At 46.8% G+C, this 16,515-nt stretch overlaps 1 protein-coding gene across 1 annotated transcript in view; it reads left to right on the top strand.

Moving 5' to 3' along the window:
- The window catches only part of clptm1 (CLPTM1 regulator of GABA type A receptor forward trafficking), a 63,415-nt gene that overhangs the window by 15,749 nt on the left and 31,151 nt on the right, over positions 1-16,515 (top strand). The window contains exons 3-5 of the mRNA XM_038785973.1: positions 499-622; positions 2,525-2,677; positions 6,806-6,923. Of these exons, the coding sequence (XP_038641901.1) occupies positions 499-622; positions 2,525-2,677; positions 6,806-6,923 (395 nt within the window). The remainder of the gene's footprint in view (positions 1-498; positions 623-2,524; positions 2,678-6,805; positions 6,924-16,515) is intronic.

Genomic DNA, 16,515 nt, shown 5'->3' on the forward strand with positions numbered 1-16,515 from the left:
TAATAAAGAGGACCTGCAAAAAGATTATGAATCTCTATTTAAAACCAGTGGTGATGGGTGGCACGGTGGCGCAGTGGTTAGCACTGCTGCCTCACGGGCCAAGGACCCGGGTTTGATCCCGTTCCCGGGTCACTGTCCATGTGGAGTTTGCACATTCTCCCCGTGTCTGCGTGGGTCTCGCCCCCACAATCCAGAAGGTGTGCAGGGTAGGTGGATTAGCCACGCTAAATTGCTCCTTGAAAAAAATAATTGGGTACTCGTAAAAAAAAATTTTTTTAAATTCCCTTCAATTATCACTTTTTAATATATTCTCCATAAATTGAATTCCCAATTTCCTTTCCATTGTTTTGCGTTCCGTAATATATTCTCCAGCGATGCTCCGGATTCCTTGATATTCCTGACCTCAATCTGACTGGATTTTGCAGGTGTGTTCGATTTCTGTTTTCAATCCCTTCTTTTACTGAACAGTAATTTAAAAAAAAAACATTTGTGTTTCAGAATTTTTATTATCTGGCTGATCAGCAGTTGGTTCCGTCGTGGAAGTGCACCACCAGAGCAGAGTGATCCAACCGGGAGCGTGCGACTTCCCAGCCGCAATCTTTTCCCCAAAGACACACTAATGGTAAGCCTTTTGATGATCCTAAGACAGCCCGATGCACTTCACACATCACAGAGAGGATCTAACCATTGCCCCTTGACATTCAATGGCATTATAATAGCTGAATCCCCCAAAATCAACATCCTGGGGGGTTACCATTGATCCGAAAATGAACTGGACTAGCCACATTAATACTGTGGCTACGAGGTCAGGTCAAAGACTAAGAATCCAATGGCGTTTAACTCACCTCCTGAGCCCACAAAGCCTGTCCAGCACCTAGAGGGAAAAGTCAGGAGTGTAATGGAATGCTGTCCACTAGCCTGAATGAGTGCAGCTCCAACAACACTCAAGGTGTTCGACACCATCCAGGACAAAGTAGCCCGCTTGATTGCTCCCCCTTCCACAAACATTCAAACCCTCCACCACCTACGAACAGTAGCAGCCGTGTGTACCATCTACAAGATGCACTGCAGGAATTCACCAAGGCTTCATAGGCAGCACCTTTCAAGCCAACGACCACTATCATCTAGAGGGACAAGAGCAGCAGATACCTGGGAACCCCACCACCTGGAGGTTCCCCTCCAAGCCATTCACCATCCTGAATTGCAAATATATTGGCCGTTCCTTCACTGTAACTGGGGCAACATCCTGGAACTCCCTCCCTATCAGCTCTGTGGGTGTACCTACACCTCGAGGACTGCAGCGGCTCAAGAAGGCAACTCACCGCCGCCTTCTGAAGGGCAACTAGGGATGGGCAATAAATGCTGGCCTGGTCAGCGACGCCCACATCCAGTAAATTAATTTTTAAAAATCCATGACGCCCTTTTGAGTTACGGTTGCAATGTAGGAAGCACGGCGACCAATTTGCACATTGCTAGCTCCCACGAACAGCACTGCTAACACCCAAGTAATTTTACATTTACTGATGTTGACTGAAGGATAAACATTGGCCAGGAAAATAGGGAGAGCCCCCTTGCTTTTCTTTGGAATAGTGCCATGGGATTTATTTTACCTAATACACAATCCAAAAGACAGCACCTCTGCTGGACTCCCTCAGTGCTGCTCTAACCCCAGAACTATCCTTCACCGTGAGGGTATAACTGGATATCCTCCCTCTAGCTCAAGCTGGGTGAATCATCCAGCCTCGTTTTAACGTTTCACGAATTTGGTCTGTTCAATCTCAGCATAACCTTCCCGCATTTCAGTGCAATGACCTATAAGAGATTTCCGGCCGATAGTCTCTGCCTTCTGCCAGTCAGCCAATCCTCTACCCATGCCAGGATCTTGCCCTTAACACCATGGGCTCTTAACTTATTTAATAGACTTCTATGCGGCACCTTGTCAAAGGCCTTCTGGAAATCTAAATAAATCATGCCCACTGGTTTTCCTTTGTCAAACTTCCTTGTTACTTCCTCAAAGAACTCTAATAGATTTTTCAGACATGACCTCTCCTTGATGAAGCCGTGCTGACTCAGTCCTATTTTATCATGCACTTCCCAAGTACTCCGCGATCTCATCCTCACCAATGACGGAAGTCAGGATAACCGGCCTATAATTTCCCGTCTTCTGCCTCCCTCCCTCCCTTCGTAAACAACGGTGCTACATTCGCCACTTTCCAGTCCTCTGGGACCCTTCCGGCCTCCATGGAACATTCAAACCTGGAACATTCAAACCACCTGGGCCTGTTGCCAAGCAGAATTCCGAACGGATCACATGTTCGCCATTCATTTTACTTAAAAGCGACAGTCCTAAACCATAGCAATCTTAATTGTAACAGTGTGATAAATATCCCAGACAATACAAACCAAATGTACAATGCCATTGCTTTTACTTGCACGCTGATTCCAAATTTACCGTGCAATTTTAATCTATTCTTCATGTTTTTTTTTACATTTACCCAAAATATCTCCTTTCCAATCCTGACAGGACCTACGAGTTTACATCTCGGAGAATGAGAACTTTGCGGAATTTAACGACACTAGCCTGCTTTTCTGGGAACACCTTGATCTTGTGTACGGAGACTGGACGAGCGGAGAGTCTGGATGTTATGAGCACTATGGAGAGATAGAAACCACTGAGGTACGACCGCTTCAATTTCCCCAGCTACCTATTTTTGTGGTTCGAAATGGAACGCCCCCCCCGGGATTACTGAATTGCTTCTGTTCTTGGGCTAATAACGCTTCAGACCAGAGGTTACTGTTAGTGATGTTGGCGCATCTGTAGATTGTATTTTTCTTTGGACTTGTGCGGTTTCCTTGTGCACAGCACCAAATATTGCTCCAGTCAGCAAGCTGCCACTCTGTGGTTGATATGTTAGTTGGCTCGTAAACCAGAGACCTGGGCTTCACAAGGTAAACCCCACCGGAGACTACCAGATTGTCACCTTGACAAGGGGATGTGGAAAGGATGTTCCCCCCCCCCCTTTGCGGGTGAGTCCAGACCTAGAGGGTCACTGTTTTAAAATTAGGGGTCGCCCATTCAGGACAGTGACGTGAATTTGTTTTCTGAGGGTCGGGCGACTTTGGAACTCTGCCTCAGAAGGAGGTGGCAGCGGCATCACTGAATATTTTTAAGGCACATAAACTCTCATTGGCAAGGGAATCCAAGATTATCGGGGGCGGGAAGTGGAGATGGGAAAGTGGAACTCAACTCAGAAAACATTCAGTCATGATCTTATGGAGTGGCGGAGCAGGCTTGAGGGGCCGAATGGCCTGCTTCTGCTCCTAAACCATAACATTAGTCAACCACCTTGTTCGCTAATGTCCATTAGGGAAGGAAGTTTGATGCCCTGACCTGATCTGGCCAATGTGTCTCCAAACCCTCACCAATGTGGTTAGCACTGGAAAGCAGTATTATATTAGTCTCTGAAAGGGGGCTTGGTTGGGGTGGCACAGTGGTTAGCACTGCTGCCTCACGGCACGAGGGTTTGATCCCGGGTCACTGTCCGTGTGGAGTTTGCACATTCTCCCCGTGTCTGTGTGGGTCTCACCCCACAACCCAAAGATGTGCAGGGTAAGTGGATTAGCCGCGCTAAATTGCCATTTAATTGGGGGGAAAAAAAGAACTGGGTGCGTTAAATTTACAAAAAAGAGAAAGGGGGCTCGGTTAGCTCAGTTGGCTGGACGGCTGGATTGTGATACGAAGCGACGGCAACAGCGCGAGTTCAATTCCCACACCAGCTGAGGTTACTCATGAAGGGCCCTGCCTTCTCAACCTTGCCCCTCGCTTGAGAAGTGGTGACCCTCCGGTTAAATCACCACCAGTCAGCTCTCCAAGGGAAAAGCAGCTTGTGTTCCTCTGGGACTGTGGTGACATTTACATAAACTACCAAACCGATTTATCATTTTGAATTAAATAAGATGCTATGTTGCTGTATGAATTTTTTCAAAGACAAAAAACAGATTTACTGTAATAAACAGAACATAAATATGCCTGCATAAAATTTACACCGTTACAATTTAGGAATGCTTTTGGACAGAGCATTGCAAGACAGATTTTTGTACTTAATGAGCACTAATGTAATTAACATCACTCTTTCATTTGCAGCAAGCTACAGGCACACTATCTTTTTTCCTGTCTGTTGGCCAGACCTGATCCAAAATGAAATACACACAGACTTGCTTCTAATGAAATTTAATCCGCGGAATTAATTAAATTGAGGCATAAAAATTAAAATTGGCTACATCTGCTGAAGGACTTCAAATGCGTTCATATAACGTTCGTCTGCCTTTCCTTGAAACTGAGAATATTGGAAAGAGCTTCTTCCTTTCTCCTTTTTATTAAAACTTGTGTCTTGTGTCTCTATATTAAGTTTTGTCTCTTGTCCGTTTCTAGCTTGACACACTTCTTGTTGCAAAGTAGGTGCATCAGTTTGTTCTTCTAATCTGCCTCATTTGCAGTTTCCCAGATTGAGGTTGGACCGAGTTGCAGGCAGTAAGAGAGAGATGCAAGCTTGAATTTGGAGTTACACTATTGCTTTTACCATTTTGCGTACCTCACTTGGGTCAGCCCTCTGTCTCCGACGCCCAAAGGAATGCAGGCCATGTTTTGCAACCTGTTCTCACGAATTAACCCTCCAACAGTTTTGAAGGTGTGATACTAATTCCTCATTGTATGATGCAATGCAGGTTATTGTGAATCCTGGTTGAAAGTTTTCTTTTAGGATGCAGATGCCCTTCGCATCCTGAGCTTGCAGTTTGCTGCTGTTAAGATGCGTTTATACCTTTTGTATAATCTCCAGATGCATCATTAAGCTCACCTCAGGAAGCCATTTTACCTTTGTAAAAATGAACTAATTAAGAGTGCGTTGTGATTCGAAAGGCAGTTCACAAAACACACGGAGGCAATGAGGAAGGAGATGTGGCGGTTTGAAAGTGCTGGTGGAGGAGGCGATTACCAAAGTGAGTTCGGTGGTGGCGAGCGGAGGTGCGGGAGCAAGGCGAGGCGCTGAAGGAAGTGGAAGAGACATTATTGCTGCACAGTGATCAACTTACCTCGATGGGAAGGGGCAGCACGGTGACACAGTGGTTAGCATTGCTGCCTACGGCGCTGAGGACCTGGGTTTGAATCCCGGCCCTGGGTCACTGTCCGTGTGGAGTTTGCACGTTCTCCCCGTGTCTGTGTGGGTTTCACCCCCACAACCCAAAGATGTGTAGGATAGGTGGATTGGCCACGCTAAATTGTCCCTTAATTGGAAAAAATAATTGGGTACTCTAAATTTTTTTTAAACTTGACTCGATGGGGAAGGAGATGCGGAAGGTGATAGAGGTCAACAAGGATCTGCGAGGCAAAATGGAAGACCTGGAAAACAGATCCAGGTGACAGAATTTGAGGATTGTGGGGCTGCCCGAAGGAGTGGAAGGCCCGAGGCCGATGGAGTATTTTGCCGCGATGCTGGCAAAACTATAGGGGGAGGGGGAGGATCCCTCCCGATATGAACTGAATCGGGCTCATCAGTCGTGGAGGCCTGTACCAAAGGCGAGTGAGCCACCAAGAGTAGTGACTCTGTGCTCCCGTAGGTACAGTGTGAAGGAGAAGGTCCTGTGCTGGGCTAAGCAGAAGCGGGTGGTGCAGTGGGCTGGAGCTGGTATACGCGTATACCAGGACTTTACGGTGGAGCTGGCGAGGAGGCAGGCTGTCTTCAACCGGGTGAAGAAGGCACTGTACATCAGCAAGGTGCAGTGCGGCATTGTATATCCAGCAAAGCTGAGGGTGACCTACAAGTTCAAGTACTTTTATTTTGGGAAGGCGGAAGCAGCGGAGGAGTTTGCGAAGGCAGAAGGACTGTGGCAGAATTGAGAAATGGTCATGTACTGATGTCGCCTCATGACTGTATTTTTTCTTTTTTGTTTCACTGCGTGCTGGTGTATAGGCTACAGGAGCCAACGTTGTGTATATTTGGACAAGGGAAGAAATGGGAGTCGTGATACAATCGCAATGAGGGTTCTTTGGGGTGTGGGTGTGTACGCGGGGTTTGTGTGCTAAAGGGGACTTCTGGGTTTTCCTGGGGCCGGGCAAGGTGGAAAGAGACCTGAGCGGGGGCCTCCACGCTGACCGGTTTAAACCGGCCAGTGAACGGGGGTGAGGTGAGGGGAGGGGCTGCGGCCATCGGGGCCTGGCAGAACAGGGTCCGATGAGTCTAGTTGGGGGGGAAGGAACAGAGGTTGGGGGGAGGAGTTTTACAAGAGGAAGTGGAGGGGAGGAGTTGGGGGGGGGGCGGGTTTACAACTCCTGGGTGTCATTAACGGTACTCTTTCGGAGGTTGGATGGCATTGAGTGTCGGGGGGGGGGGGGGGGGGGGGAACTACTCTATAGATTAATGGTGACCATGGGCGATTCCGGACTCCTTTTTCTTTTTCTCCTTTGTTTTTTTTTCCACCGTGGGAGGGTTTGCCTTATTTGGTGCGTATATTGACAGGTGGGCCGTTGGTTGGGTGGTGGTAGGATGGGATTGTTGTTGGTGTTAAGGATATTGACTTTGTATTTGTTACCGTTTACTGCTTGTTGGGGGGGATGTAAATTCTGAGGGAAAATATGAAAATGGAGAATAAAAACATTTATTTAAAAAAAAAGTACGTTCTGGTACTATTCGCAGCCGTCGCCGGTGTTAATTAGGCATCGATGTTAGCTGACCCACAGGATTTATCTGTTCCCCACTACATTTAGAGCTGGTAAATGCGAGAGTAACATTTGCTCTCTTTATTACAGAATATGAAATCCAATGGTTCCATGTACATTCACATATATTTCACCAAGAGCGGGTTTCATCCAGATCCAATGAGGAAAACCCAGTACAGGCGCCTGGCCTCTGTGTCGACAACAAGAAGTAAGCTTTTCTCTTATTCATCCACGGGACGTGGCTTCCCTGGCTGGGCCACCATTTATTGTTGATCCCTAGTTGCCCTGGAGAAGGTGGTGGTGAGGAGCTGCCTTCGTGAGTCCGTGTGGTGCAGCTACACCTACAGCACTGTTAAGGAGAGAGTTCCAGTAGTTAACCCAGTGACCGTACAGGAACGGTCCAAGTCAGGATGGTGTGTGGCGTGGAAAGGAATTTGCTGGTGGTGGTGTTCCCATGGATCTGCTGCCTAGATGGTAGCGGTCATGGGGTTGGAAGGTGCTGTCATCTTGTAGATGGTACACACGGCTGCCACTGTGCGTTGGTGGTGGAAGGAGTGGATGTGGTGCCAATCAAGTGGGCTGCTCTGTCGTGGATGGTGTCAAGTGTTGTTCGAGTGCAGCTTCAATGATTATTAAGCTCTAACTGCGTATAAAACACTCATTAGGCTGTTGCCAGAATGTTGCCTGTAGCTCTGATCACCACATCACAGAATTACACGAGCGAGTACAGAGAAATTGAAGAGTATGTTGCTGGGACTGGAGAATTTCAAAGAGGAGGAAAGATTCGATAGGCACGGATTGTCTTTCTCGGAAGCAAAAGTGGCAGAGGGAGATTCAGTTGAGGTACATAAAATTGAAGGAGGCAGAGATAGAACATAGAACATTACAGCGCAGTACAGGCCCTTCGGCCCACGATGTTGCACTGTCCTGTGAAACCCTTCTAAAGTCCCTCTACACTATTCCCTTATCGTCCATATGCCTATCCAATGACCATTTGAATGCGTTTAGTGTTGGCGAGTCCACTACTGTTGCAGGCAGGGCATTCCACGCCCGTACTACTCTCTGCGTAAAGAACCTACCTCTGACACCTGTCCTATATCTATCTCCCCTCAATTTAAAGCTATGTTCCCTCGTGCCGGACATCACCATCCGAGGAAAAAGGCTCTCAATGTCCACCCTATCTAATCCTCTGATCATCTTGTATGCCTCAATTAAGTCCCCTCTTAACCTTCTCTCTAACGAAAACAGCCTCAAGTCCTTCAGCCTTTCCTCATATGATCTTCCCTCCATACCAGGCAACATTCTTGTAAATCTACCCTGTACCCTTTCCAATGCTTCCACATCCTTCCTATAATGTGGCGACCAGAACTCTACGCAATACTCCAAATGCGGCCGCACCAGAGTTTTGTACAACTGCAGCATGACCTCATGGCTCCGAAACTCAATTCCTCTACCAATAAAAGCTAACACACCGTACGCCTTCTTAACAACCCTCTCGACCTGGGTGGCAACTTTCAGGGATCTATGGACATGGACACCGAGATCTCTCTGCTCGTCCATACTACCAAGAATCTTACCATTAGCCCAGTACTCTGCCTTCCTGTTATTCCTTCCAAAATGAATCACCTCACACTTTTCTGCATTAAACTCCATTTGCCACCTGTCAGCCCAGCTCTGCAGCTTATGTCCCTCTGTAACTTGTAACATCCTTCTGCACTGTCCACAACTCCACCGACTTTAGTGTCATCTGCAAATTTACTCACCCATCCTTCTACGCCCTCCTTCAGGTCATTTATGAAAATGACAAACAGCAACGGCCCCAAAACAGATCCTTGTGGTACACCACTAGTAACTGGACACCAGTCAGAGCATTTCCCATCAACCACCACTCTTTGTCTTCTATCAGCTAGCCAATTTCTGATCCAAACTGCTAAATCACCCTGAATCCCATGCCTCTGTATTTTCTGCAATAGCCTACTGTGGGGAACCTTATCAAACGCTTTACTGAAATCCATATACACCACATCAACTGCTTTACCCTCATCCACCTGTTTGGTCACCTTCTCGAAGAACTTAATGAGGTTTGTGAGGCACGACCTACCCTTCACAAAACCATTTTGACTATCTCTAATCAAATTATTCCTTTCCAGATGATTATGCATCCTATCTCTTATAAACCTTTCCAAGACTTTTCCCACAACAGAAGTAAGGCTCACTGATCTATAGTTACCGGGGTTATCTCTACTCCCCTTCTTGTACAAGGGGACAACATTTGCTATCCTCCAGTCCTCTGCCACTATTCCTGTAGACAAAGATGACTTAAAGATCAAAGCCAAAGGCTCAGCAATCTCCTCCCTAGCTTCCCAGAGAATCCTAGGATAAATCCCATCCGGCCCAGGGGACTTATCTATTTTCACACTTTCCAGAATCGCTAACACCTCCTCCTTATGAACCTCAAGCCCTTCTAGTCCAGTAGCCTGTATCTCAGTATTCTCCTCGACAACTTTGTCTTTTTCCTGTGTGAATACTGACGAAAAATACTCATTTAGCACCTCTCCTATATCCTCGGACTCTACGCACAACTTCCCACTACTGTCCTTGACTGGCCCTACTCTTACCTTAGTCATTCTTTTATTCCTGACATACCTATAGACAGTTTTAGGGTTATCCTTGATCCTACCTGCCAAAGACTTCTCATGTCCTCGCTTGGCTCTTCTTAGCTCTCTCTTTAGAGCCTTCCTAGCTAACTTGTAACTCTCAAGCGACCCAACTGAACCATCACGTCTCATCTTCACATAAGCCTCCTCCTTCCTCTTGACAAGTGTTTCAACTGCTTTAGTAACCCTTCGGCCCACGATGTTGTGCCGAACTTTTGTCCTAGGTTAATCATAGATCATAGAATTTTGGACACTAAGGGCAACTTATCATGGCCAATCACCCAACCTGCACATCTTTGGACTGTGGGAGGAAACCGGAGCACCTGGAGGAAACCCACGCATACACGGGGAGGATGTGCAGACTCCACACAGACAGTGACCTAAGCCGAAATCGAACCTGGGACCCTGGAGCTGTGAAGCAATTGTGCTATCCACAATGCTACCGTGCTGCCCTTAAGAACAAATTAATCTACACTGCATTATTCTACCATAATCCATGTACCTATCCAATAGCCGCTTGAAGGTCCCTAGTGTTTCCGACTCAACTACTTCCACAGGCAGTGCATTCCATGCCCCACTACTCTCTGGGTAAAGAACCTACCTCTGACATCCCCCCCCCCCCCTATATCTTCCACCATTTACCTTAAATTTATGTCCCCTTGTCATGGTTTGTTCCACCCGGGGAAAAAGTCTCTGACTCTCTACTCTATCTATTCCCCTGATCATCTTATAAACCTCTATCAAGTCGCCCCTCATCCTTCTCCGTTCTAATGAGAAAAGGCCTAGCACCCTCAACCTTTCCTCGTAAGACCTACTCTCCATTCCAGGCAATATCCTGGTAAATCTCCTTTGCACCTTTTCCAAAGCTTCCACATCCTTCCTAAAATGAGGTGACCAGAACTGCACACACTACTCCAAATGTGGCCTTACCAAGGTTTTGTACAGCTGCATCATCACCTCACTGCTCTTAAATTCAATCCCTCTGCTAATGAACGCTAGTACACCATAAGACCATAAGACATAGGAGTGGAAGTAAGGCCATTCGGCCCATCGAGTCCACTCCACCATTCAATCATGGTTGATTTCAACTCCATTTACCCGCTCTCTCCCCATAGCCCTTAATTCCTCGAGAAATCAAGAATTTATCAATTTCTGTCTTAAAGACACTCAATGTCCCGGCCTCCACCGCCCTCTGTGGCAATGAATTCCACAGACCTACCACTCTCTGGCTGAAGAGTAGGACTCCCAAGTCCCTTTGCACTTTAGCATTATGAATTTTGTCACCGTTTAGAAAATAGTCCATGCCTCTATTCTTTTTTCCAAAGTGCAAGACCTCGCACTTGCCCACGTTGAATTTCATCAGCCACTTCTTGGACCATTCTCCTAAACTGTCTAAATCTTTCTGCAGCCTCCCCACCTCCTCAATATTACCTGCCCCTCCACCTATCTTTGTATCATCGGCAAACTTGGCCAGAATGCCCCCAGTCCCGTCATCTAGATCGTTAATATATAAAGAGAACAGCTGTGGCCCCAACACTGAACCCTGCGGGACACCACTTGTCACCGGTTGCCATTCCGAAAAAGAACCTTTTATCCCAACTCTCTGCCTTCTGTCTGACAGCCAATCGTCAATCTATGTTAGTACCTTGCCTCGAATACCATGGGCCCTTATTTTACTCAGCAGTCTCCCGTGAGGCACCTTGTCAAAGGCCTTTTGGAAGTCAAGATAGATAACATCCATTGGCTCTCCTTGGTCTAACCTATTTGTTATCTCTTCAAAGAACTCTAACAGGTTTGTCAGGCACGACCTCCCCTTACTAAATCCATGCTGACTTGTCCTAATCCGACCCTGCACTTCCAAGAATTTAGAAATCTCATCCTTAACGATGGATTCTAGAATTTTGCCAACAACCGAGGTTAGGCTAATTGGCCTATAATTTTCCATCTTTTTTCTTGTTCCCTTCTTGAACAGGGGGGTTACAACAGCGATTTTCCAATCCTCTGGGACTTTCCCTGATTCCAGTGACTTTTGAAAGATCATAACTAACGCCTCCACTATTTCTTCAGCTATCTCCTTGAGATTTATCAATTTTCAGACCTTTTAGTTTCTCTAGCACCTTCTCCTTTGTGATGGCAACCATATTCAACTCTGCCCCCTGACTTTCCTGAATTGTTGGGATATTACTCATGTCTTCTACTGTGAAGACTGACGCAAAGTACTTATTAAGTTCCTCAGCTATTTCCTTGTCTCCCATCACTAGATTACCAGCGTCATTTTGGAGCGGCCCAATGTCTACTTTTGCCTCCCGTTTGTTTTTAATGTATTTAAAGAAACTTTTACTATCATTCCTAATGTTACTGGCTAGCCTACCTTCATATTTGATCCTCTCCTTCCTTATTTCTCTCTTTGTTATCCTCTGTTTGTTTTTGTAGCCTTCCCAATCTTCTGACTTCCCACTACTCTTTGCCACATTATAGGCTCTCTCTTTTGCCTTGATGCATTCCCTGACTTCCTTTGTCAGCCATGGCTGCCTAATCCTCCCTCTGATAACCTTTCTTTTCTTTGGGATGAACCTCTGCACTGTGTCCTCAATTACTCCCAGAAACTCCTGCCATTGCTGTTCTACTGTCTTTCCCACTAGGCTCTGCTTCCAGTCGTTTTCGTCAGTTCCTCCCTCATGCGCCTGTAATTACCTTTATTTAACTGTAAAACCTTTACATCTGATTCTACCTTCTTTCTTTCAAATTGCAGACTGAATTCTACCATATTATGATCACTGCTTCCTAAGTGTTCCCTTACTTTAAGGTCTTTTATCAATTCTGGCTCATTACATAACACTAAGTCCAGAATAGCCTGTTCCCTCGTGGGCTCCATCACAAGCTGTTCCAAAAAGCCATCCTGTAAACATTCAATGAATTCCCTTTCTTTGGGTCCACTGGCAACATTATTTACCCAGTCCACCATAGGCCTTCTTCACAGCTCTATCCACTTGAGTTGCAACTTTCAAAGATCTATGAACATAGACCCCAAGATCTCTCTGCTCCTCTACGTTGCCAAGAACCCTACCGTTAACCCTGTATTCCACATTCATATTTGTCCTTCCAAAATGGACAACCTCACACTTGTCAGGGTTAAACTCCATCTGCCACTTCTCAGCCCAGCTCTGCATCCTATCTATGTCTCTTTGCAGCCGACAACAGCCTCCTCACTATCCACTACTCCACCAATCTTCGTATCATCTGCAAATTTACTGACCCACCCTTCAACTCCCTCATTCAAGTCATTAATGAAAATCACAAACAGCAGAGGACCCAGAACTGATCCCTGCGGTACGCCACTGGTAACTGTGCTCCAGGCTTAATATTTGCCATCCACCACCACTCTCTGACTTCTATCGGTTAGCCAATTCGTTATCCAACTGGCCAAATTTCCCACTATCCCATGCCTCCTTACTTTCTGCATAAGCCTACCATGGGGAACCTTATCAAATGCCTTACTAAAATCCATGTACACTACATCCACTGCTTTACCTTCATCCACATGCTTGGTCACCTCCTCAAAGACGTGAATAAGACTTGTAAGGCAAGACCTACCCCTCACAAATCCGTGCTGACTATCCCTAATCAAGCAGTGTCTTTCCAGATGCTCAGAAATCTTATCCCTCAGTACCGTTTCCATTACTTTGCCTACCGCCGAAGTAAGACTAACTGGCCTGTAATTCCCAGGGTTATCCCTATTCCCTTTTTTGAACAGGGGCACGACATTCGCCACTCTCCAATCCTCTGGTACCACCCCTGTTGACAGCGAGGACGAAAAGATCATTGTCAACGGCTCTGCAATTTCATTTCTTGCTTCCCATAGAATCCTTGGATATATCCCGTCAGGCCCGGGGGACTTGTCTATCCTCAAGTTTTTCAAAACGCCCAACACATCTTCCTTCCTAACAAGTATCTCCTCGAGCTTACCAGTCTGTTTCACACTGTCCTCTCCAACAATATGGCCCCTCTCGTTTGTAAATACTGAAGAAAAGTACTCGTTCAAGACCTCTCCTATCTCTTCAGACTCAATACACAATCTCCGCTACTGTCCTTGATCGGACCTACCCTCGCTCTACTCATTCTCATATTTCTCACATATGTGTAAAAGGCCTTGGGGTTTTCCTTGATCCTATCCGCCAAAGATTTTTCATGCCTTCTCTTGGCTCTCCTAATCCCTTTCTTCAGTTCCCTCCTGGCTATCGTATCCCTCCCTCCAGCGCCCTGTCTGAACCTTGTTTCCTCAGCCTTACATAAGTGTCCTTCTTCCTCTTAACAAGACATTCAACCTCTCTTGTCAACCATGGTTCCCTCACTCGACCATCTCTTCCCTGCCTGACAGGGACATATATATCAAAGACATGCAGTACCTGTTCCTTGAACAAGTTCCACATTTCACCTTGTGTCCTTCCCTGACAGCCTATGTTCCCAATTTATGCACTTCAATTCTTGTCTGACAGCATCGTATTTACCCTTCCCCCAATTTTAAACCTTGCCCTGTTGCACGCACCTATCCCTCTCCATTGCCAAAGTGAAAGTCACAGAATTGTGGTCACTACCTCCAAAATGCTCCCCCACTAACAAATCCATCACCTGCCCTGGTTCATTACCAAGTACCAAATCCAATATGGCCTCCCCTCTGGTCGGACAATCTACATACTGTGTTAGAAAAGCTTCCTGGACACACTGCACAAACACCACCCCATCCAAACTATTTGATCTAAAGAGTTTCCACTCAATGTTTGGGAAGTTGAAGTCACCCATGACTACTACCCTGTGACTTCTGCACCTTTCCAAAATCTGTTTCCCAATCTGTTCCTCCACATCTCTGCTGCTATTGGGGGGCCTATAGAAAACTCCCAACAAGGTGACTGCTCCTTTCCTATTTCTGACTTCAACCCATACCACCTCAGTAGGCAGATCCTCCTCGAACTGCCTTTCTGCAGCTGTTATACTATCTCTACTTAACAATGCCACCCCCCACCTCTTTTACCATCCTCCCTAATCTTGTTGAAACATCTATAACCAGGGACCTCCAACAACCATTTCTGCCCCTCTTCTATCCAAGTTTCTGTGATGGCCCACATCGTAGTCCCAAGTACCGATCCATGCCTTGAGTTCACCCACCTTATTCCTAATGCTCCTTGCGTTGCAATATACACACTTCAACCTATCTCCTTGCCTGCAAGTACTCTCCTTTGTCAGTGTTACCTTCCCCACTACGTCTCTACACGCTTTGGCTTCCTGAATATCGGCTTCCTTAGTTGCTGGACTACAAATCCGGTTCCCATTCCCCTGCCAAATTAGTTTAAACCCTCCCGAAGACTACTAGAAAACCTGCCTCCCAGGATATTGGTGCCCCTCTGGTTCAGATGCAACCCGTCCTGCTTGTACAGGTCCCACCTTCCCCAGAATGCGCTCCAATTATCCAAATACCTGAAGCCCTCCCTCCTACACCATTCCTGCAGCCACGTGTTCAACTGCAGTCTCTCCCTATTCCTAGCCTCGCTATCACGTGGCACCGGCAACAAACCAGAGATGATGACTCTGTCTGTCCTGGCCTTTAACTTCCAGCCTAACTCCCTAAACTTGTTTATTACATCCACACCCCTTTTCCTACCTACGTCGTTGGTACCAATGTGCACCACGACTTTTGGCTGCTTACCCTCCTCCTTTAGGATCCTGAAGACACGATCCGAAACATCCCTGGCATCCGGGAGGCAACGTACCTTCCGGGAGTCTCGCTCGCGACCACAGAATCTCCTATCTATTCCCCTAACCATTGAATCTCCTATTACTATTGCTTTTCTATTCTCCCCCTTCCCTTCTGAGCCCCAGAGCGAGACAGTGCCAGAGACCTGGCCGCTAGGGCCTTCCCCCGGTAGGTCATCTCCCCCAACAGCATCCAAAATGGTATACTTGTTTTGAAGGGGAACGGCCACGAGGGATCCCTGCACTGTCTGCCTGTTAGTTTTCTTTCCCCTGACTGTAACCCAGCTACTCTTGTCCAGTACCTTGGGTATGGCTACCTCCCTGTAACTCTTCTCGATAACACCCTCTGCCTCCCGGATGATCCGAAGTTCATCCAGCTCCAGTTCCCTAACACGGTCTCTGAGGAGCTGGAGTTGGGTGCACATCCTGCAGGTATAGTCAGCAGGGACACCGGTGGTATCCCTCACCACCCACAACCTACAGGAGGAGCATGCAACTGCCCTAGCCTCCATTCCCTCTTACTTTACAGAATATAGCTGCCCTGCAGACCAACTGGACCTCTGCCCTCCGCCTCTGCTTCCAGTCAGCTGCACTCTGTAAACTCCTGGCTCCCTACTCGCTCTTTGTGGAAATGAAATGAAAGGAGCACCTTGCTCCCTCCTCACCTAACTCCCTCAGTCACCAAACTCTCACTATAGCACTCAAATGCACCAAGTTCAGCACTCCCTCAGTCACCAAACTCTCACTGTAGCTCTCAAATGCACCAGGTTCAGCACTCCCTCAGTCACCAAACTCCTCACTGTAGCACTCAAATGCACCAAGTTCAGCACTCCCTCAGTCACCAAACTCTCACTATAGCACTCAAATGCACCAAGTTCAGCACTCCCTCAGTCACCAAACTCACTGTAGCACTCAAATGCACCAAGTTCAGCACTCCCTCAGTCACCAAACTCTCACTGTAGCTCTCAAATGCACCAGGTTCAGCACTCCCTCAGTCACCAAACTCTCACTGTAGCACTCAAATGCACCAAGTTCAGCACTCCCTCAGTCACCAAACTCTCTCTGTAGCTCTCAAATGCACCAGGTTCAGCACTCCCTCAGTCACCAAACTCCTCACTGTAGCACTCAAATGCACCAAGTTCAGCACTCCAGTTTGCACTGTAGTTGGATCCTTTTTATACTGTGAATCTAGCTTCTGAAAACTGGCCTAATCCAATTAACTAATTAACAAGCTCCAGCTGCAAGTACCTACAAGTAGAACCTTGTTTGAAGCTGATTCAAAATTCACCTTCTTCTAAACCAAACAGCAACTTTTAAGTTAATTAACTAAATAAAAGAAATACTAGACTTTAGATAAAAACGAACCCTTGTACTCCCTCAGTCATCAAACTCTCA

This window comes from Scyliorhinus canicula, chromosome 27, assembly GCF_902713615.1.
Source record: "Scyliorhinus canicula chromosome 27, sScyCan1.1, whole genome shotgun sequence".
Taxonomy (NCBI): Eukaryota; Metazoa; Chordata; class Chondrichthyes; order Carcharhiniformes; family Scyliorhinidae; genus Scyliorhinus; species Scyliorhinus canicula.